The sequence below is a fragment of the Octopus bimaculoides genome, chromosome 5 (assembly GCF_046866305.1).
Source record: "Octopus bimaculoides isolate indiv1 chromosome 5, ASM4686630v1, whole genome shotgun sequence".
In the NCBI taxonomy this organism is placed as follows: domain Eukaryota; kingdom Metazoa; phylum Mollusca; class Cephalopoda; order Octopoda; family Octopodidae; genus Octopus; species Octopus bimaculoides.
This window is the reverse complement of record NC_142932.1, coordinates 23,049,340-23,070,414: the sequence shown is the minus strand read 5'-3', so window position 1 is coordinate 23,070,414 and position 21,075 is coordinate 23,049,340. Positions and strand designations below refer to the sequence as shown.

Here is a 21,075-nt window from a genome sequence, read left to right as displayed (position 1 = left end):
GTACAGTTTAGGAGTTCTCTTCAGTTATATGGTTTGGGGTTTGTTCCTACTGCACGGAATTTTGAGTAGGTTTCATCTACCATAGCTCCAAATAGTTCAAAATTTCGTGATTAGAATTTGGTAGACGGAAACTGTGCGGCAACCTGTCAGAGGGATTGTTCCTTGGCTTGGGTAGAAGCGAAATCTTATTTAACTCTTAGCGCTTAAACTGTCCTTATCCGGCTGAAAAATCCTGTTTTATGTTCAAATTGAATAAATCTGGCCCCTCATACTTACCCTACAATGTCATTCTAAAAAATAAACAATAATTTCATCGAAATCTCGAAGCTACGAGATAATGCCTGTTTAATTCAAAACAATGTGAATAAATAAGCATTACATTTGACAGGATAATCTGTATATTAAAGGTTTAATGTAATAACTGGTCTTTGGACGCCTTTATTGGTATTTACTCTACGGTAAGCATTTAGGCCTGGTCTCCACTTCTACCAGTGACTGAGGCCCTGAAGAGGGTACTAAGCACTGCTTTGGCTCCACTGACTAAGCCATAAAAAATAATTTCAAAATCAAAACCTAAAACACTCTAAAAAAATTCGTAAAAAAGGAAAATAATATATTTTTGTACATGTTTGGCGTATCTATCTTATTGGCCATCGATGTTGTTAAGCCAAGGGTACCGAAAAGGACAATATTCCGAACATATGTGAAGTTCATGGAATGTGTTGGACTGTCTCTTTTTACGACTAACACCGATTCTCGCCATATTTTTTGGACCTAAGATAGACGCAAGAAGATTTGATGTTAATTTGGCGTCACCTGCTTCTCGTTCTGGTGTTCCAGAATCTTCAGAATAATAACCTTCTTGATGATTTGCATCTTCATTTGGTTTTAGATATGGTATGAAGCCTGGTTCATTTTGACCGTTGTAATATACACCATATGACTCCCCATAGTCGTAAGATGGAGTTGCATCATTATAAAGGGTTTCTGTAGTCCTACCTGGAAAATTTAATCCGGTCGACTGACTCCAAAGCTTCATTTTACGTGTTGCTCGAGCGTGTTGCCGATTGAAATACTCCTGATCTAAGACAGTAGAAATATTATTTTTCGGAAAAACAGCATTTCTTTTTGAAATTCTTTTCGGCCAGACTAGAAATCCAGCAGTATCATAGACGCATGTAATAGACTGGTCGTCTGTACACACCCAGGGGCTGTGGTGTAACCAACAATTAAATGGTGAAAACGTGTCCATCGATTGCAGTGTCTTAGGATTTTGGATCCAATCAAGTACTTTTGATTGTGACACAAACCAAACATCACCCCGAGTAGATATGTCTTGCATAAATCGCCGAACCACATTAAAATTAGAAGGATTTTTTAACCATGGTGAATGCATATAAATTCCGAAAGGAGCCCTGTTGGTATTGTAATGGTTCTCGAAGTTCTTCATAATGACATTATAAAGCTCTTCTTCTGACCTAGACGTATCACATTCATCTAACATAGCGCAAAGAGTACCGTCTTTGTCTTCGTATTCGACCAATGGGATTTCCCATAAACCACGAAATGTCCAATCTGGACACGGTTTTACCCCACAATCATCAACTGATGGAAAGTCTAGGGTATACGGCCATATTGGAGGAGCGTATGGATCAATTTTATGAATGTAAGAGACTAATGAAGCATCATATTTAAAACCATCGCGTTTTAAATCTGAAATAATCTGAAATTGCCAGTTTCCCCCAGGCTGTAGAAATGGGGCACGCATACCTTTGATTTCGGATTTATCGATATGAGCCCAAGTAGAAAGCATTTCACGCTGACCCTGTATTTCTGAATACCAATCAGTATAATTAGCTGTTTCCCACCAAGATGGTGGAAAACGATGTGAAATCGAATGACTGGCAATTTCGTGGCCCTGTGAATGGAGTTGCTGTACTGTCTTGTAATCAGTGTATTCGTGTGAGACAAAGAAAGTAGCACTGATTGGACAGCCGTTCGGATTCGTAATACCGGTCATTAAATGACTGTAGGTTTCATAGTTATCTATTGTGACTGCATCATCAAATGTAATCATGACAAGCTGTGGTACGACATCTTTCGACAACCCATGTGGTATATTTGAGCTTTTACAATTGCAGTTCGGAAGCACACAGTTCAATGAATTGCAGTCATCTTGACCGTTCGATATACTTAATAATGTGATAACAATAAGCAGAGCAAGTGGTTGTTTTGAGATTAACAGTTTCATTTTAATTGTTCGCCCGTTCCGTGTTGATGAAGATTAGGAGAAAAAAATGATCCAACCTTTCTGTTTCAGAGCTGATTGATGATTAAGAAAATACTGGCGTTCGTTGGCGCTGAGGACGGTTCGGCAGTCTGAAATGATATTTTACGAAATATTAAAATTAAAATTAAAAGAAGGCATTGATATTTTAATTAACATGATAAAAAGATGCCCATTGAATGTCTATAATGATGACCTAGAAGGTCTCATGAGGACAACCCATAGCTAATACAATGACTTAGTTGCATTTCTGAGCCAGGCATATAATTTTGCTTTCTCACAGGCTACCCTAACAAGAGTGGAGGCGCAATGGCCCAGTGGTTAGGGCAGCGGACTCGCGGTCATAAGATCGCGGTTTCGATTCCCAGACCGTGTGTTGTGAGTGTTTATTGAGCGAAAACACCTAAAGCTCCACGAGGCTCTGGCAGGGGATGGTGGCGAACCCTGCTGTACTCTTTCACCACAACTTTCTCTCACTCTTACTTCCTGTTTCTGTTGTGCCTGTAATTCAAAGGGTCAGCCTTGTCACACTGTGTCACGCTGAATATCCCCGAGAACTACGTTAAGGGTACACGTGTCTGTGGAGTGCTCAGCCACTTGCATGTTAATTTCACGAGCAGACTGTTCCGTTGATCGGATCAACTGGAACCCTCGATGTCGTAAGCGACGGAGTGCCAACAACCCTAACAAGAAAACATAATGTCTTTCTTAGAGAGTTAACTGAAATAGTAAACTATTTGATGAACCCCAGAGGAATAAAAAGTAAGGTTGACTTCATTGGGTTTTTGCGTTTTGAGTCCAAATCCCACCGAGGTCAATTTTGCCTTTCGTCTTTTCATTTTTACGGGATCGATTACGCAAAATTCTATTCAAGTACTGGAGTCGATGGTGTCTTTCGCCTTCCCCGTAAAATTGTTGGCCTTGTATCTAATTTAAAAAATAATTTTAACTCAGAACGCAATGCTGAAAGATGTGCTACTAAGCATTTTGTCAGACAACCTCGCCGGCGCCGCCACAGCAACAGTAGTAGTAGTAGTAGTAGTAGTAGTAGTAGTAGTAGTAGTAGTAGTCCTTTCTATTATAGGCACAAGGACCTGAAATTTGCAGGGAGCGGATAAAGTCGATTCGATTACATCGACCCCAGTTTTCAACAGGTACTTATAGACAATTACAGGCCGATATACTGTTTGCCACTTATGTGGAAGTTATTGACTGGAATACTCGCAGAGTCAATGTACCAAAATTTGGAAAAAACATGGAGTCCTGCCACATGGGCAGAAGGGTTGCAAGCGTAAGTGCAGAGGTACCAAGGATCAACTCCTGATAGATAAAACTACTCAGAGACTGCAAGAGGAGGAAAAGTAACTTAGCCATGTCATGGATCGACTATCGTAAGGTGTACGATATGATCCCACATTCTTAGATTATGAAATGTATGGACCTATTTGGTATTGCATCGAATGTTGAACGATTGCTTGGATAAAGTATGGCGAATTGGAGGCCTGACCTGACAGCATACGGAAGAAGTTTAGAGACAGTAGAAATTAGGAGGGGCATCTTCCAAGGGGACTGCTTGTCCCCACTGATCTTTGTACTGTGCTTGATACCACTAACACTGAGGAAAGCAAAAGCTGGGTATGTATTCAAAAGCCGCCAACAAGAAGTCAACCATTTGTTATTCATGGATGACCTCAAACTTTATGGTAAAGATGAAGCCCAAGTCAGTTCCCTCGTTGATACGGTGTATACCTTCAATGCTGATATCAGAATGGAGTTAGGACTGAGAAAGTGTGGTGTGTTAGTCTTGAAGAGAGGCAAAATCAAATGCACGGACGGGTTAACGATACCATCGGGAGAGGTTATGAAGCAGATAGAAGAGACTGGCTATAAGTACTCGGGGATTTTGGAAATGGATAAATTGATAGAGAAAGAAATGACAGAAAAGTTTAAGATGGAGTACTTGCGCAGACTGTGACTGATCCTTAAGTCGAAAGTAAACGGACGGAATAAGATCTATCAACACCTGGGTGGTTTCACTCCTTAGATATAGAGCAGGGGTAATCGGATGGAGAGCTGACGAGCTAAACAGCTTAGACAGAAAGACAAGGAAGTTGCTAACTAGATATGGGTCACTCCACACAAAAAGTGACACAGACAGATTGTATGTACCAAGAAAAAGAGGGGGAGGGGGACTTATTGGATGCGAACACAGCATTAGAGCAGAAGAAAACAACATAGCATGGTATGTAAAAAATGCCACAGAACCGCTATTATTAGAAGTAAGAAGGTCAGGCTTGTGTAGGATGAATGACAAAACACTATACAAGAAATTAAAAACGAATGTAACTGAAAATAGATGGGTAAAGAAAAGAATGCATGGTCAATTTCATAGAGATGTTGAAGATAAGACAGACAGAGAAAAAAGATGACTGTGGATGACTAAAAGTGATTTAAAACCGGAAACGGAGGCTCTAATCTGTGCTGCCCGAGAGCAAGCACTAAGAACAAACTACATAAAATAGAGAAAGTGATAAGTGCAGAATCTGTGGAGAAAACGGTGAAACCGTATGGCATATTACCAACCAATGTACGCCACTAGCCCAGAAGGAATTATAAGAGACGCCACGACAATATAGCCAGGCTTGTCCATTGGATACTTTGCCACAAGTATGGACTTGACAGAGCAAAAAATTGGTACGACAACAAACCTGAACGCACCGTCGAAAATATAAATGCAATGATCCTATGGGATTTTATGATTCAGTGCGACCATGAGATAGAGAATAGGAAGCCAAACAGTCTTAATTGAGAAAGAAAACAAATTATGCTGGGTCATAGACATAGCATGCTCAGCTGACAACAAGGTATGTGACAACACTCCTCAAATCTCAAGAATCTTAGAATTCTTGCAGAATACAAGATTGCACAAAACCTCAAGACATCTCTACTAATTAATATAGCATGTAACAGTTTTAATAATAATAATAATAATAATAATAATAATAATAATAATAATAATAATAATCATAATAATAATAATAATAATAATAATAATAATAATAATAATAATAATAATAATAATAATAATAATAATAATAAGCTCACCTGCTTTTTTTTGCTGGTTTTATACATCAATATTTCTTTTCAACGTTGCTCCATAAGTCTTTTTTAAAATGTTTTATCAGCAGAAATCAATGAGAATCACTGACTGATTGTTCAATCAAAGAAATATTTCAAAATGTAAACAGTTGTATCATATCACTTATTAAAAACAGAATTTCATTCCTATTAATTTGACGTGAAGCAAGATTAACGGAGTCCTTTTTTTCCTTCTATAATCACTGGAATCGTTTCCTCTCCAATCTATAAGTATTTAGTATAACAGGGTCTCTTGCACATTTCATCATGTTCACTTATAAAGAGACAGAAACGGGAATACATTACGTGTTCTTTCTCGGATTTAGCAAACTAAATCCAGGAACTGAATTATATATATATCAACTAAACCCCAAAATTGTGCGCATGTGTGTGTGGGCGGGTGTACGTGCGTATTCATATGTATGTGTGTGCGTGTGCACCTATGTATGAATACTCTTAAATTTACGCACAGACACATAAATATAAGTATATATACATACATATATACACATCTATATGCATATGTGTGTGTGGCGTTCGTGTGTTTATGTTTGTATGTATGTATGTATGTGTGCGTATATGTGTGTATGTGCTAGTTTTCATGTACATAGTGACATAGTTCGATGTAAGGTTGTGCAATCATCAATGTGTTGAAAGAAAATGGTGTATCGTATTTCGAAGGAGATCACGTTTTTCGACGTATTAATTAATCCGGTTGATGTCGGGTCAAATAACTAAAGGCATGATGAGTTATATCTTCATTGAAACTGCAGTCACGAAGTTTCCTCTCTGACCTGGCATGGGTGAAGAAAATGCCACAAGGTTTTAGCTTCTCACGTAAAAGTACTTTGCCAATTCAGTCAATTTTCTTCAGACCTTATGATTGATCGGTGCGGGTGACTTCAAACAGCACCTTTTGCTTCGGTTAATTATTGGCATAGATTTTGTTTTCCAAAGAATGTGGTTTCTTTATTTTCTTAATTGATTGTATGTTTTTCTTTACTATTTTTCAAACAATACTAATCTTAATACTCGTTAGGTTGTTGTTTGAGACGACGAAGTGATTAAACCGGTAATGTGTTGGACACAGATCTTACATATTTGTTATCGTCTTGCAACATTTTCAGTTCGGATCCTACCAAGATCGAGTCGGTGGTGTAGCTAGAATCTATGCTGTCTGGGGCAGCTCTTGAGTTTGCCGCCTTCGTCCCCAGTACAGGTATAGACAGCTGACCCAAAAGGTGCCGCCCACATCGCTCTCCCCCTTGATATGAACTAGATCGAGTTAAGTTCTTTTTTTTTTTTTTCGTTTTCTTTTCTATTTTGTTTTCTGAATTAACTAGATCATTGGCAGAACCGTTAGCACGTCGGGCAAAAGGCTTAGCGGTATTTCGTCCGTCTTTACGTTTTGAGTTCAAATTCCGCCGAGGTCGACTTAGCCTTTCATCCTATCGGAGTCGATAAAATAAGTACCAGCTAAACACCAGGGTCGACGTAATCGACTTATTCCCTTCCCCCAAAACTATTGGCCTTATACCAAAAACTGAAATCAATAACGGCAAGCTGGCAGAATCGTTAGCACACCGGGCGAAATGCCTAGCGATGTTTCGTCTGCCGCTACGTTCTGAGTTCGAATTCCACGGAAGTCGACTTTGCCTTTCATCTTATCGGGGGTCAATAAATTAAGTACCAGTAAAACACTGAGATCGACGTAATCGACAAGTCCCCTCTCCCCAAAATTTCAGGCCTTGTGCCTTTAGTAGAAAGGATTATTATATTTAAAGCAGCGAGCTAGTAGAATCGTTAGCACGCCGGGCGAAATGCTTAGCGATGTTTCGCCTGCTGCTACGTTCTGAGTTCAAATTCCAACGAGATCGACTTTACCTTTCATCCTTTCAGAGTCAATAAATTAAGTAACAATGAAACACTGGGGTCGATATAATCGACTAATCCCCTCCCCGCAAAATTTCAGGCCTTGTGCCTTTAGTAGAAAGGATTATTGAGGGAAAAGATAGAAGTGACAATGGTACAGTTTCGTTTCAATGAGTTGCCGCCGGTGGTGACATTCGAAGATTTAATGGATTATATGGTGTAATAGTGACTTTGTGTAAATTTTAAAAAAAAAAAAAGGAAAGAAAAAGAAAACCAACAGATACAAGACATGATATTGAATTATTAGTAAAACTTTATTTAAAAACAGTAAAATGAAACTGTCTGTTTATGGGGCGGGGTAGGTAAGTCATTCCATCCACATTTTTCAGTGTATCCATAATTTCATACGATATGTGTTTTTATGTACCCCATTGTGTTGTTTTGTCTGTTTTTGTGTTGTCCCATCTTTATGGAGGCCTTGTGCCTTATAAAAGAAATCAGGACGTTGGTGTTACCTTGGCGGAGGTTTGCGCTCTCTGAGTGCTCTTGTTATATTTAAAACAGCGAGCTGGTAGAGTCGTTAGCACGCCGGACAAAATTATTAACCGCATTTCGCCCATCTTTACATTCTAAGTTCCTAAAACTCGGTAACCATGTTCCAATGAAAGAAATTATTATTGCTGTTCTAATATTGGTTCCCTTTATGTTTGTAGGATCTTATATCACTGTTTGTTACTTTCAGAAGCAAGTTACTTTTTAATCCTAAAATCTTTAGTATAGACGCAGGCGTGGCTGTGTGGTAAGAAGTTTGCTTCCCAACCACATGATTCTGGGTTCAGTCCCACTGTATGGCGCCTTGGGCAAGTGTCTTCTACTATAGATTCGGGCCGACCAAAGCTTTGTGAATGCATCTGATAGACATAGACGGAAACTGAAAGACCGTCGTGTATGTATGTGTGTGTGTGTGTGTTTCCGTCCCACAGTGCTTGCCAATCGGTGTTGGTGTGTTTATGAACTTAGCGGTTCAGTAAACAAGACATAGAATAAGTACCAAGCTTAAAAAGAAAATAAGTACGGGAGTTGATTTGTTCGATTAAAATTCCTGTAATGTACCGTAGATGAGTAAACAAAAAATCGCATATACTGTATGGAAAACGAAACTCGGGAAGCGAGTGTGTGGTGTTGTTTTGCATTTATAATAAAATAAATATATACAAATTTAAAAAATAATAATAATAAATACATTACAGTACTGTTTCTACTTCGCGGATTTGGAACGTAACACCCGCGATAGTCGAGGGATCACTGTAAACACATTTGATGTATGCTAATGATGTGCAGGAAAGAGGTAAAGTCTTCTGGCGGACTGTTTAAGTGTTTTAGAATAAAAAAGGTGACCTTACATTCTTAGTTCACTCCATTTTGTATGGGATTAATTTCCTATTTTCCTCTTTTTATCTATTATATAACCTTTTCTTTTTTTCCAGAAATTTCAAAAGCTTCCAGAAGTCAAGGTTGACTATGAATTTTCCCATGCGCAGGCACGAGACCTGAGTTACTATTGCATACGTTTCCACATTCCAGTCATACAAAAGACTTAACTTATGAACATTGATCATAATAAAACCCTGCACTTAGTGACCCAACATGATCTTTCTTATGATTTAAAAGACCGGCTTGTAAAAAAACAAACGCTCTACATGAAACAGTTATAATAGAGTACATTTTTGTCTCTATTACTTCCCACTTTCTGAAAGCTCGCCTCGTCTTCACATGTATTGATTTAATGCAGTACATGAAGCACAATGACAATCCTTAGGTTTTTGTTTGTAAAGCAGTTGCTTGACAGTACGTTTTACTTATTTCTCTCACTAGATGTCCGGTTCATCTTAATCTATGACGTTGAATATATGATTTCTACACTGGCTAAACCAGCTTTCTTCAACGTTTCAATGATATGAATGTATGGGAACCACTGAATGCGCAAAATAACCCGGATGCAACGCTGGTGAAAGTGTACCAGGAGTTTCAGACGTTTCCTGTATATTATTTATGTGGCACTGTAGTAGTGCTCTTAGTTGATCGTTTAATGTGACTTTATGACTAAACTCTGCCTTCGAAAGCCTTAAACCCATCAGTTATCTTTTCCTACACACAAAAAATATTTAATCATTTATAGAGCGGTTACAGTTACACGAACTTGGTAGCTATCAATAAAAATCTCCAGCTCATAATAACTACATGCCTGGAGTTGGTGGAAACAGACAAACAGTTTTTCCAAGATTCATTAGGAGAACAAAGGGTTCACGGGCAGCATTGGGTCTATATACTCAATTCAGTTATTGCATATCTTCTACGAGTACGTGACAAGATGACAGTTGTAAACATAGAACAAATCTCGCACCAAGCTGATGGAAGTCTTGCATTTAACAGAAAAAACGTTTGATGTCAAACGACTTACTTTGTTCATTATCTTACGCAAATATCTTGGTTGCAATTTTCAAATAAATACACACACACATACATGCATACATACATACATACATACATGTATGTATGTATGTGCATATGTGTGTCTGCTTATATATATATATATATATATATATATATATATATATATATACGTATACACACAGATACATATATATATATATATATATTTGTGTGCGTGCGTGTGTATGTATTGTGTGTGCGTATGTCGTGGGAGTTTGTATATTCTCTTGGTCTGACACTGTTTATGAGAAGTGACAATACGATTTACCACTGAATTTTAGGCTTCTAATCTTGTGTTTTTCCATAGGGACACATTAACTCATTTCAATTCTGTGCGAATATTTCGTTTCGTTTGAAACTGGACAACCTGTAACCCTAAGGTGAACCATTTCCTAATTGTTTTTATAGCTAGCATTTTAGATTTCTCCAGCAGTATTCTGGTAGAGTCTGGATTATAAAGTCGTATCCTTAAGGTTTTCTATGCTTACTGTTAGATTTTCACAAATCTCGAAGCTTTCAGCATCACGTCTACGCCATTTTATGCTATTTAGCTTCTAAAATGTAAGATTGAATTTCTTTAGCAAGGTACATTTTTTTTCACGTTGTTCCAGTCTACACAGATGAAAATGAATACCAGCCGAATGCTGAAGTAACTTTCTGCTCCTCCAGCAGTCACATCCTGGATGGTTTTACTGCTTCGAAGGGTGGGTGAGTCGAGAGGGTACCTATATCTACTTGCGACTGAAACAATTAGCAAAACCACGATACATGTAAGCAAGCCATACTCGCTCAAGAGTGACTGCTGGCTCTAAAATCATTGACTGGATGTTCAATTATAGTGATCTCGGATCTTTTTTAAAACGGGAGCCACATTTTTCATTAACGAAACACTTTGAAACTTGGAACACTGGTAGAATGTGTCATATAAAACATCTTTTTCTCTTAGTCTTCTTTAAAAAAAAAAGAAATCCATAAGTTTTTCCATGTTAAAGTTGTCGTATTTCTGTAATTTCAACCAATCACTGACGTCCATTCAGCCGATATACATTAAGTGCCGACTACATAAACAAACGATTCTGAAACAATTAACCCTAACCCTAACCCTAACCCTAACTGTAGGGTTAGGGTTAGGGTTAGGGTTAGGGTTAGGGTTAAAGCAAATTTAAAATGAAAAAAGCAAATAAAACGAAGGTATGGAGATTAAATACGCTTTACATCGCTTAATCAGCCAAAGGAGTAAATATAAACAACTGAATACTTGTCAGTGATTGGTTGAAATCATCGAAATAAGACAATTTTTTATATGAAATAAATTCGAATACAAAAATATTTTTTGTGTTCTATAACACAAAATAGATAAGTATACGAAGTTTGAAAGTCTTTCCGTACCAAAAACACTACGTAAAACATTAATGAAAAATGTGGCCCCCGTTTTAAAATAGATCCGTGATCTCTCAACACTTAGCTATCATACTTAAGAAAGTTATTTTTTGTTTTTTTCTGAATGCAAAAAACACTACAAATCCATAATATCCTTAAAGTATTATAAAAGGTAAGCGGAATGAAGATGAGACACATCAGACGGCTTCTAGGTATCTGGTGCAATGAATGTGACAGATAACGAAGTGAGGATGAGAATAATCTAGGCTACTGGACCACAAAAGGATCTGCTGACGATTGTAAAGACAAGGAAACTAAAGTGCCCTGGTCATGTGACAAGAATCTCCAGCCTAGCGAAGACAATCCTGCAAGGCACAGTGGACCGGGTTCTCAAAATGGGACTTTCATGAAACAATATATTTGTAGCAGAATAGTTAAGTGATTTCGATTCCTAGAGCGGGCGACGCGTTATGTCATTGAGCAAGGAACTTATTTCATGCTGTTGCATTCTACTCAGCTGAAAATGAGTATCAGCCATGTACTGGTACAGCTCTTTCACTCTCTCTTTCTTGTCAGGACCTCGACTTTTCGTTAAGCTAAGGTTGAGAGAGCTGTGATGTCGGTCTGCTGGTAACTACATAAGTACCTAAAACAATTAGTGAAAGTGTGGGACAAATTACCAGGCCATACTCGACTGCAAGTGTCGGCTAAGTTAAGGACGTCACGTAACCATTTTAAAGGAACATTTAAAACCAAGCTTTACTTTTAGATGTCATAAAAACAGATGTAACAATAATCTCCAGATCAGCCACTTTTCTCTGCTTTTCAAATGACTGTTTTAATATCTTTTTAGACACAAATAGGGCGTTCTTAATTTTGTAACACTTTAAAGTAGGGACGCTATATCCCTTTTGAGTAAAATACATCGTATAAATACAAGCATATTCACGCATTTTGCAAGAGCCTGTGGCGGTGCTGGTTGGTACTGTCCTGAACTGCGAGTTTTCTCACACATACTCACTCTCATCAGATGGACATCCATTCACAAACTGACACACGCTCATATAACATTCACAGACTTTATTAAAAATCTTTGTCCAAGGTAATCTTTCCGTATTTTTCATGTAATATTCTATTTTACAGCTTTGCTTATACTAAGTATTTGTCTGTTCATATTTTTGAACTAGACTTTTGCCGATGTCTTGTTTGCTTTCATTTGTATGATATTTTTAAAGTCTCGTATGATATTTCTAAAATCTCTGAAAATATCATACACGAAACTAAAAATTTTATTAAAGACTTGTTTTCGTTTTGGGATCTTTATTAAAACGGGGGCCACATTTTTCATTAATGTTTTACGTAGTGTTTTTGGTACCGAAAGACTTTCAAACTTCGTATACTTATCTATTTTGTGTTATAGAACAGAAAAATATTTTTGTATTCGAATTTATTTCATGTAAAAAATTGTCTTATTTCGATAATTTCAACCAATCACTGACGTCCATTCAGTCGATATACATTAAGTGCCGACTACATAAACAAACGATTCTTCGTTTTATTTGCTTTTTTCATTTTAAATTTGCTTTAACCCTAACCCTAACCCTAACCCTAACCCTAGTGTTAGGGTTAGGGTTAGAGTTAGGGTTAGGGTTAGGATTAATTGTTTCAGAATCGTCTGTTTATGTAGTCGGCACTTAATGTATATCGGCTGAATGGACGTCAGTGATTGGTTGAAATTACAGAAATACGACAACTTTAACATGGAATAATTTATGGATTTCTTTTTTTTTAAAGAAGACTAAGAGAAAAAGATGTTTTATATGACACATTCTACCAGTGTTCTAAGTTTCAAAGTGTTTCGTTAATGAAAAATGTGGCCCCCGTTTTAAAAAAGATCCTCGTTTTGTTTTGATATGAACTTTGACGCTTTCTAAATGATTGAAAGCTACTCTTTCCAAGCGCCGAAATCGTAATGATTCTGGATAAAAATTTGGCTCTATGGGTTTATGGTTTTATCCATGTCTGTTTTTTTTGTCCCATATGACTTATTTTAAAACTATATTCTGCTTTGATGTGAATATTTTTGTGTTGAATGTTTCTTTCTCATTCAGTAAACACTTTTGCTATTTTTCTTTTCATATTAACCTTCACATTTTTACTTGTTACATATTGCTAAATTTTCATTGTATTTCATAATGCCATACATATTTCTATTTCAAAAACTGATGTTTATAATTTTACATTGTGAATTGTTAATTTGTTACATCTATTGACTGCTTTATGGATCACATCTAGTTAAACTATTATTCAAACACCTTTTGATATCAACAACAGGTCGTTATTTAAGAAGCAGTATAGGATATATGCAGCATCTTACCTGATACATATACAATTTGTTGTCCGTAGATGATGATGATGATGATGACAACGACGACGACGACGATGATAATGGCGGCGGCGACGACAACGATGGTGGGAGGAGGAGGAGGAGGAGGAGGAGGCGACTGGGGCTTAAGCAGGTAGGAAGTTCGACAAAGAATTTGCTCCAAGAGAATTAAGAATGGATTAAGAAAAATATCTAAAAATGTGTTTAATACATGTTCTGAGATTGAGTCACGGTCGGAATGACGGGATGAAAAAGTGGATGTATCCTGTGCGTTTATTAAGAAGAGGTAGAGAGAGAGGTACAATGCTCAGGGAACCAGAAGCTCTTGCAAAAACTATTTAAGAGAGATAAGGGTGCTGTTTATCGTTTATCTTTTGTCTTTTACTGTTCTAGAGAACGGGCTGCGGCCATGCTGGCGCACCGTTTTGAAGGGTTAAGTCGAACAAATCGACGCCAGTACTTATTTTTTTAAGCCAAGTACTTACTCTTTCGAAGGTTATTTGCCGAGTAATTAGATTACTGGGACGTAGACACACGAACACTGGTTGTCAAGCGGTGGTGGAGGACAAACACACAATCACACACACACACACACACACACACACACACTCACAAACACAATCACACACACACACACACACACACACTCTCACACGCATTCACAGTCACACAAACAATCATACACACAATCACATATGCACACACACGCTCACACACACTCATGCTCATACACACACAATCACACGCACACACTCACACACAGAATCACACACACTCACGCTCACATACACGCACACACACACACACACACACACACACACACACACACACGCTCACACGACGAGCTTCTTTCAATTTCTGTCTACCAAATCCACTCACAGGGCTTTGGTTAGTTCGGGGTTATAGTAGAAGGCACTTACCTCAGAGGCCATGCAGTGGAACTGAACCCAAGGTCACGTAGTTGGGGAGCAAGCTTTCTAACCATGCAGCCTATTGATCTATTGATTAGGTTATTGATAATTTCCGACCGTAGAAAGTATCGAGTTATGTTCCTCAATATTTTTGCGTTCAAATCTTGCCAGGCCCAACTCTGCCTTTCTTCCTCCTAGGCTATAAAAATACACACCAGTCAGATTTTGGAGTTGATTCAATCTATTATACTTCCCTTTCAAAATACATTGTTTATGCCTATGTTTGAAATCATTGTTATAAACATTTAGTGGGGCTTTTGCTTTCTTTTCTTAATTCGTTTGTATTAAATTGTTGACCGTAATGCCTTGCTGCTTTTGGACTGTAGTTAGACGGAGTTGGGTAAAAATAAAGCTGTGGCTGATTCTGGAAGTCATCACGAGAAATGGTAATTTAAATAGCGTATTTTCCGACATACAAGTCGTATTTTTCGGAGCAAAATTTACAGCCTAAAGTAGGTTGATCGACTTATACACCAAGTCAACTTTGGAGGACCGAAAAAATTCCATTTGAAGTATATCAGGATTTGAAAAGATAGTGACGATGTTTGAGTGTTTGCACTACATGTGTGTGCTATACCACGCCAACTTGTACGACAGAAAATACGGTATATCAATTACATTTGAATATTATTCATAAGTTTTTTCCTCTTTGGAATTAAAGCTATATACAAATAAGAAGCCAGTCTCTTACATACATCTTGACATGATTTTACAATTAATACTTTATTTACCAAGAGGCGACCCATCGAAAATAACGATGACAGAATAACATGGTGGGATCATGATTACAATAAACAAAACAAATGATTATATTAAAGCCAATTACACAATTATTTGGTTTAAAGTTGCTTTGTATGAGTTACATACGGAAAAACAGAGTATTGCAATAGGTCTTTTCATAATTTAAGAATTTAATGAAGACAAATACCTTTCCAAAAGAAAGATTATGTGTCATACAACAACAATTCCATATATGCAAATTTCCAATGATTTTGAAGAAATACAGAGCGGCTTTCTGGATTAAAGGAATACAAAGCAAAGAGAAATGATAACAAATGGAACAAAAATATCGCAATCATTTCTTAATATGATAATTTGTCTGATTTGTGTTTTCTGTCAGCTGCCGTATGAGCTGTTCTGTCTTTTCAAGACCATTTTAACTGCAAATAAAAGGAAGAAAATATTGATTAAATTACATAATTTTTAAAAAAAAGGTATCGGAGGGGCGATGCATACCCTGCGCGCACACAAGGATAAAATAAAACTTAATAAATATATTCTCAGACGAATTTATATTTCAACAAAATTTACATCAAGAGTTATTTCCCCTGCTTATCGTTTAAGCGTATGTAAACAGAAAAAAAATTTTTTTTTTGATTCACCCGTCCGCCAGTTTTGAAGATAATCAAACCAAAATAATGATTTCGAGCCACTCATCCAATGAGTACTTTTGCCAGACTAGTGTGCCGCTGTATACCAGTTGCGGAGCACCGGTATATATATATATATATTACTTGTCACAGCCATTTATGAATAGAGCCATGCTGGGGTACCACCTTGAAGGATTTTCTTCGAACATGTAGGGAATCTTGCAAGCATGAAGTGGATTCGATCCACCATAACCAAATTTAAATTAACAGTTCAACAGAACTTTTCTCGCGGTGGAACAATGGTTTTTCTCTGACAACAATTTTACATTTGCCAGATTGCCTTAGCTAGGCCGAAATAATGTCTTCACCACTTGACCCTTATAACCTTTTCTATTCCACCAAAAGCTAGAATAGAGATATCACAGTACCACCAACGAAGCCCATTGTTCTAAACGATATGTTTATCCTTCTAGATAGTTATAAAAACAAGAACCCGCAAGCAAAAGACAGTTAGTCACTTCGATGACAATTCAGAGAGAACGGTTCGGCAAAAGAGATGATAGAATGAATACTAGGCTTGCAAAGAATAAGCCTTGGGGTCGATTTGTTCGACTAAAGGGGGTGCTCCAGCAAAGCCGCAGTCAAATGACTGAAATAAATAAAAGAATATTAAGCCATAGTCAATGTTCTATAGCCCTTTCAATGGATACGCTTTCGTAAATATGCATTTTTAGTGGAAATTGAATATTTCTCTACAATATTACATGTGTGTGTTCATTCACGTCTCATTTTGTAATTAAAAAGAATTTACATATTTATTTACACAATCACGTATCACTTAGAATATAACGCAGCATTATACGAAGGCTTAGCATTCATTTGGCCGCCCCCTTCTTTAAATTAAACATGTCTTCATTATATCTTTGCATGACATCCTTCCCAAGTGACCACCCGTGCAGCCTGCACACTCCAAGCTACACCACTGGTTTAAAAGCGTTATAAACATTAATATTACAAAATTTATTACAATATACGATATAAATATAGATCGATAGTTGCTTACCTTAAGAGTCTTCTGATCTTTCATGTTTGTTGATCTTCCCAATGAGATAGAGTGAGAAAAAGATTAACATCATCTGTAAAAGAGATATAAATTATCAGTGTGTGTGTGTGTGTAAAAGGAGAGGAGTTTTATAAGGAATTTGATGAGAGAATTTACAAACCTGAAACATTGCGGCGAGTGATAACACAGCCATCATGGTAATTTCTGCTGTGCTGATAGTGTGCCAAAGCTTGTCGTAGCACCCCTGAAATACACATAAATAAAACTAATCAATATGCAATGATATGATTTACATTAAAAAAAGAATCCCTTAGAATTTATAGGATAATTAGAATATTAAAATGAGATAACAACATATAATTATTTTTCCGGATTTTCTCAAACCTGTAACATTGCATAGTTGCATATTATAAGATGTAAGTAAAAATTTATAATGCATATATATATACACACACACACACACACACACACACATACACACACACACACACACACACACATATATATATATATATATATATATACATACATACATACATACATACATACATACATACATACATACATACATACATATATACATACATACGTGCGTTTGTAGGTGCATACATAATTACACTTAAAAAAACGGACAACGCAGAAGGAACAATGTTTGGGAAACAAGACAATAGTTTAACGCTTTAATAGAAACAGAAAGTGTTTTAACCTTTCGGACATTTGTGCTTCATCAGAAAAAAGAAAAAGAGAAACAGAATTAGTGAGAACGAGATATAGTCAGTGAGAAGAAAATAGTCAAAATCTGATTGTAAAATCTATATAAAAAAATATCCTGGTTGAAAAGTCTTCATACACAAAATCCGCTCACTTTGAAAAGAGGCAGTACAGAAGGTAACACCACTCGATTTCCGGAATATTAGTCTGCGATAGCTTGAAAATGTTGAGGAAAATAAATTTGGAAACCTCGTTCTTCCAAATGAATTATAAGGTTTTATAACTCACTGATACAAAAAAAAAATTATTCAAAATTAGATCATGGTCATGTTTTTAATATGTTGTGTGTATGTGTGTGTGTGTGTGTGCGTGTGTAGTGAATTGATTTATAAACATCATAAAATATATGCATGATATTTAAGTATATAATTAATGCCTCTTCGTTAACTTTCAAATCATCATTACACGCCTGTAATTCCGGGTCATAAAACTTGCATATAGATACACAATCGGCTAAAACGATAGTTTTCTTTAGTTTCCTAAAGAAGTCACTAACCCTTTACTTTTAAAGTGATTATGTATGGTATGTTAATTAGTAATTATATAAATGGTTATGATTTTATTCTATTGAAATTTGTGCTTTTCAGCTTTTATTCCCCCCCCTCTCTCTCTCTCTTTCTCTCTCTCTTTCCCCCTCTCGCTCTCAAATGCACGCGCACATACATACCTACATACATACATACATGCATACATACATACATACATACATACATACATACATACATACATACATGTACAGATCTTATATATTAAGAAAAAGTGGATAGTCAAGATTTTGAATCATTATCTATTTCGCGCTTTCATCTCTTTTTGAGAGATTCATCGGTTGTAAAATTTACAGTCTTGCTGCTAGTTAGATTGATCAGTTGTTTCTATTTTCGGATCGGTCGACAATTATGCTGACACAACAGAAACCAACCCAAAGGATTGCCTGCTCGTTGGTTACACTGTGCAACACTCAAAAAATTACAAGAGATCTGTGGCCATTTTTATATGCAAAATGACATGGGAAATCCATTTCTGGCCTTCTTTTTGTTGAATTAGACATGGTTTCTACAGAATTGTCACTGTATACCCTTTTTGTCATTATTATTAAATAAAATTCTCTACCGGATTGTAAAATGGGTTTCAATCCAGGACTAGCGACCAATCTTAGTAACACCTACAATGTGATTCAAGGCTTGTGTTTAATGTTATTTTTTATCTTTCAGATCTTATTTGTTTTCAATGTGAAGACATTGAGCGCCTGGTATGCAGGAAAAAATGTTCACATGACGTTTGGTGTGCCAGTGATTTGGCGTGAGCAGAAAGATCACTCTAATGATTGCTATTTCTGTCACCATGACTTTACAGGCTGTACTACAGCAAAGAAAAAGAAACACATTGTTTACCCAAATTTGCAATCAACAATGCGCCCAGTAGAGCACTCAAAAAATTTACCTGTGCCCAAACCTCCAAATCAAGAAATGCAGAGTTCCAACAGTGCTGATGAACATTCCAGTGGTGAATGTGTGGAGCCAATGATCCAGAAAGCGAGAAAAAAAACCAATACCATTTTCTCAAGAGGTTCTAAATGACTTGTGCAGGGATACGTGTGTGTGTGATGAGTGCAACATCCTCCAACTGCTCTATTCTGTGGCATCATACGACAAAATCATCCTTAAGTAGCTAACAATGAATTAAGTTCTTACCTGGTGATAATTTGATGTCTGACGTGTAGGGTATAAAGCGCAAGAGACATCTTCTGGTGGCTGAACGTTTGGGTACTCTCCTTTTAGTTTACAACAAACAATGGGTATTTTTAATTTGTAAGTCTTTCTAGATTTTGGATCGTGATAGAATCGATCCCAGCTGATGCTGTTGTTAAAATCTCTAAAATCGTATACACCGCAACAATGTAGCTGAAAAGATTATTCATAAAATTCAATTGCTTACAATAATACAACATATGATTCAATGGATTCTTGTGCAACAGTAAACAGTTCATGGAATCGTTATCTAAAGAATAATTCATATATTGAATGGCATTACTTTATTCTCCCTTAAATATATGACTGTTTTATTATTAATATTTTAAGACTAAGCACTGAACTTAGTGTGCCTTAACGGTTTTTAAGGTATCTATAGGTTTTACTTGTTTATACAACACACTTGTGGAGGTGCAATGGCCCAGTGGTTAGGACAGCGGACTCGCGGTCGTAGGATCGCAGTTTCGATTCCCAGACCACCGGACGTTGTGAGTGTTTATTGAGCAAAAACACCTAAAGCTCCACGAGGCTCCAGCAGGGGTTGGTGGCGAATCCTGCTGTACTCTATCACCACAACTTTCTCTCACTCTTTCTTCCTGTTTCTGTTGTACCTGTGTTTCAAAGGGCCAGCCTTGTCACACTCTGTGTCACGCTGAATCTCCCCCCGAGAACTACGTTAAGGGTACACGTGTCTGTGGTATGCTCAGCCACTTGCACGTTAACTTCACGAGCAGGCTGTTCCGTTGATTGGTTCAACTGGAACCCTCGACGTCGTAAGCGACGGAGTACCAACAACAACACGCTTAGGTATATTAAGATTCATCAATATTCAGATGTTTAACGTTACTAAACTAAATAACGTTTGCATTTCCAAGTAGTGTTCTGTTTCAGATGTATGTGCTTATAAATGTAAGAGAGTAACGGTATAAGATGTGAAATATCTGTTAAGAAATCAAACAAAGGAAAGCCTTACCGAATTCATAATATAGTTCCACGATATGCTGGCTGTGTCTTTACCAGTAATTCCTTGGTACTTGTACTTCAACGTCTCTTTTAGAGGCTCTTTTAACGCTATATCCACCTTTGAAATAAATATATTAATATAATTATTCATCAGTCAATAATAATTAGGGATTATTCTCTTAGCAAAAATTATACGAGATCGTGATTCTAATATTTCTATCTCAAACACAGCTGAGAATGGGTAAAGTCAATTAAGTCAACCTCAGCACATCGTTGGTATTTATTTTATTGACCAAGGAGAGATAAAAACCAATGTCGACCTCGATGAAATTTAAACACATAGATACCGCTTCTTATTCCATTACACATTACTTCTTTTGTTTCTATTTTTGTTATTTTGGGGGGTGCAAATACTGGATTCAATTAAATTGATAAAACCTTTCTCAGCCAAATCTTTGGCCTTGTGGTAGTGTTAGAACACTATATCTGATGGACATAAAGATGATGGAGATTGCAGAAACAGTAAACCAAACAACTAGATGCCATACTTACTCTACTTTTTTACTCTTTTACTTGTTTCAGTCATTTGACTGTGGCCATGCTGGAGCACCGCCTTTAGTCGAGCAAATCGAC

The 21,075-nt window shown here is 36.9% G+C and overlaps 2 protein-coding genes across 3 annotated transcripts in view; both read right to left on the bottom strand.

The window, feature by feature from the left end:
* Positions 1-308: 308 nt before the first annotated feature.
* LOC106881309 (chitin deacetylase 7) lies at positions 309-6,345 on the bottom strand. Its single transcript, XM_089352092.1, has 2 exons — positions 5,393-6,345; positions 309-2,379 (listed from the first exon to the last, which is right to left on the bottom strand). Exon 2 carries the CDS (start codon positions 2,249-2,251, stop codon positions 644-646), a length of 1,608 nt encoding a protein of 535 aa, XP_089208218.1. The 5' UTR covers positions 2,252-2,379; positions 5,393-6,345; the 3' UTR covers positions 309-643.
* Positions 6,346-15,219: 8,874 nt separating this feature from the next.
* Positions 15,220-21,075, bottom strand: part of LOC106881308 (tetraspanin-6) — a 42,458-nt gene continuing 36,602 nt past the window's right edge. For both annotated transcript variants that reach the window (XM_014931645.3, XM_089351793.1), the window contains exons 5-9: positions 20,453-20,560; positions 19,423-19,632; positions 17,121-17,204; positions 16,961-17,033; positions 15,220-15,687 (exon numbers count right to left, since the gene is read on the bottom strand). In XM_014931645.3, the coding sequence (XP_014787131.1) occupies positions 16,962-17,033; positions 17,121-17,204; positions 19,423-19,632; positions 20,453-20,560 (474 nt within the window). In that variant the 3' untranslated portion in view covers positions 15,220-15,687; position 16,961. The remainder of the gene's footprint in view (positions 15,688-16,960; positions 17,034-17,120; positions 17,205-19,422; positions 19,633-20,452; positions 20,561-21,075) is intronic.

What these genes read in the sequence shown, in the direction of transcription:
- LOC106881309 (XM_089352092.1), bottom strand. Translation starts at nt 2,251, where the DNA reads ATGAAACTGTTAATCTCAAAACAACCACTTGCTCTGCTTATTGTTATC.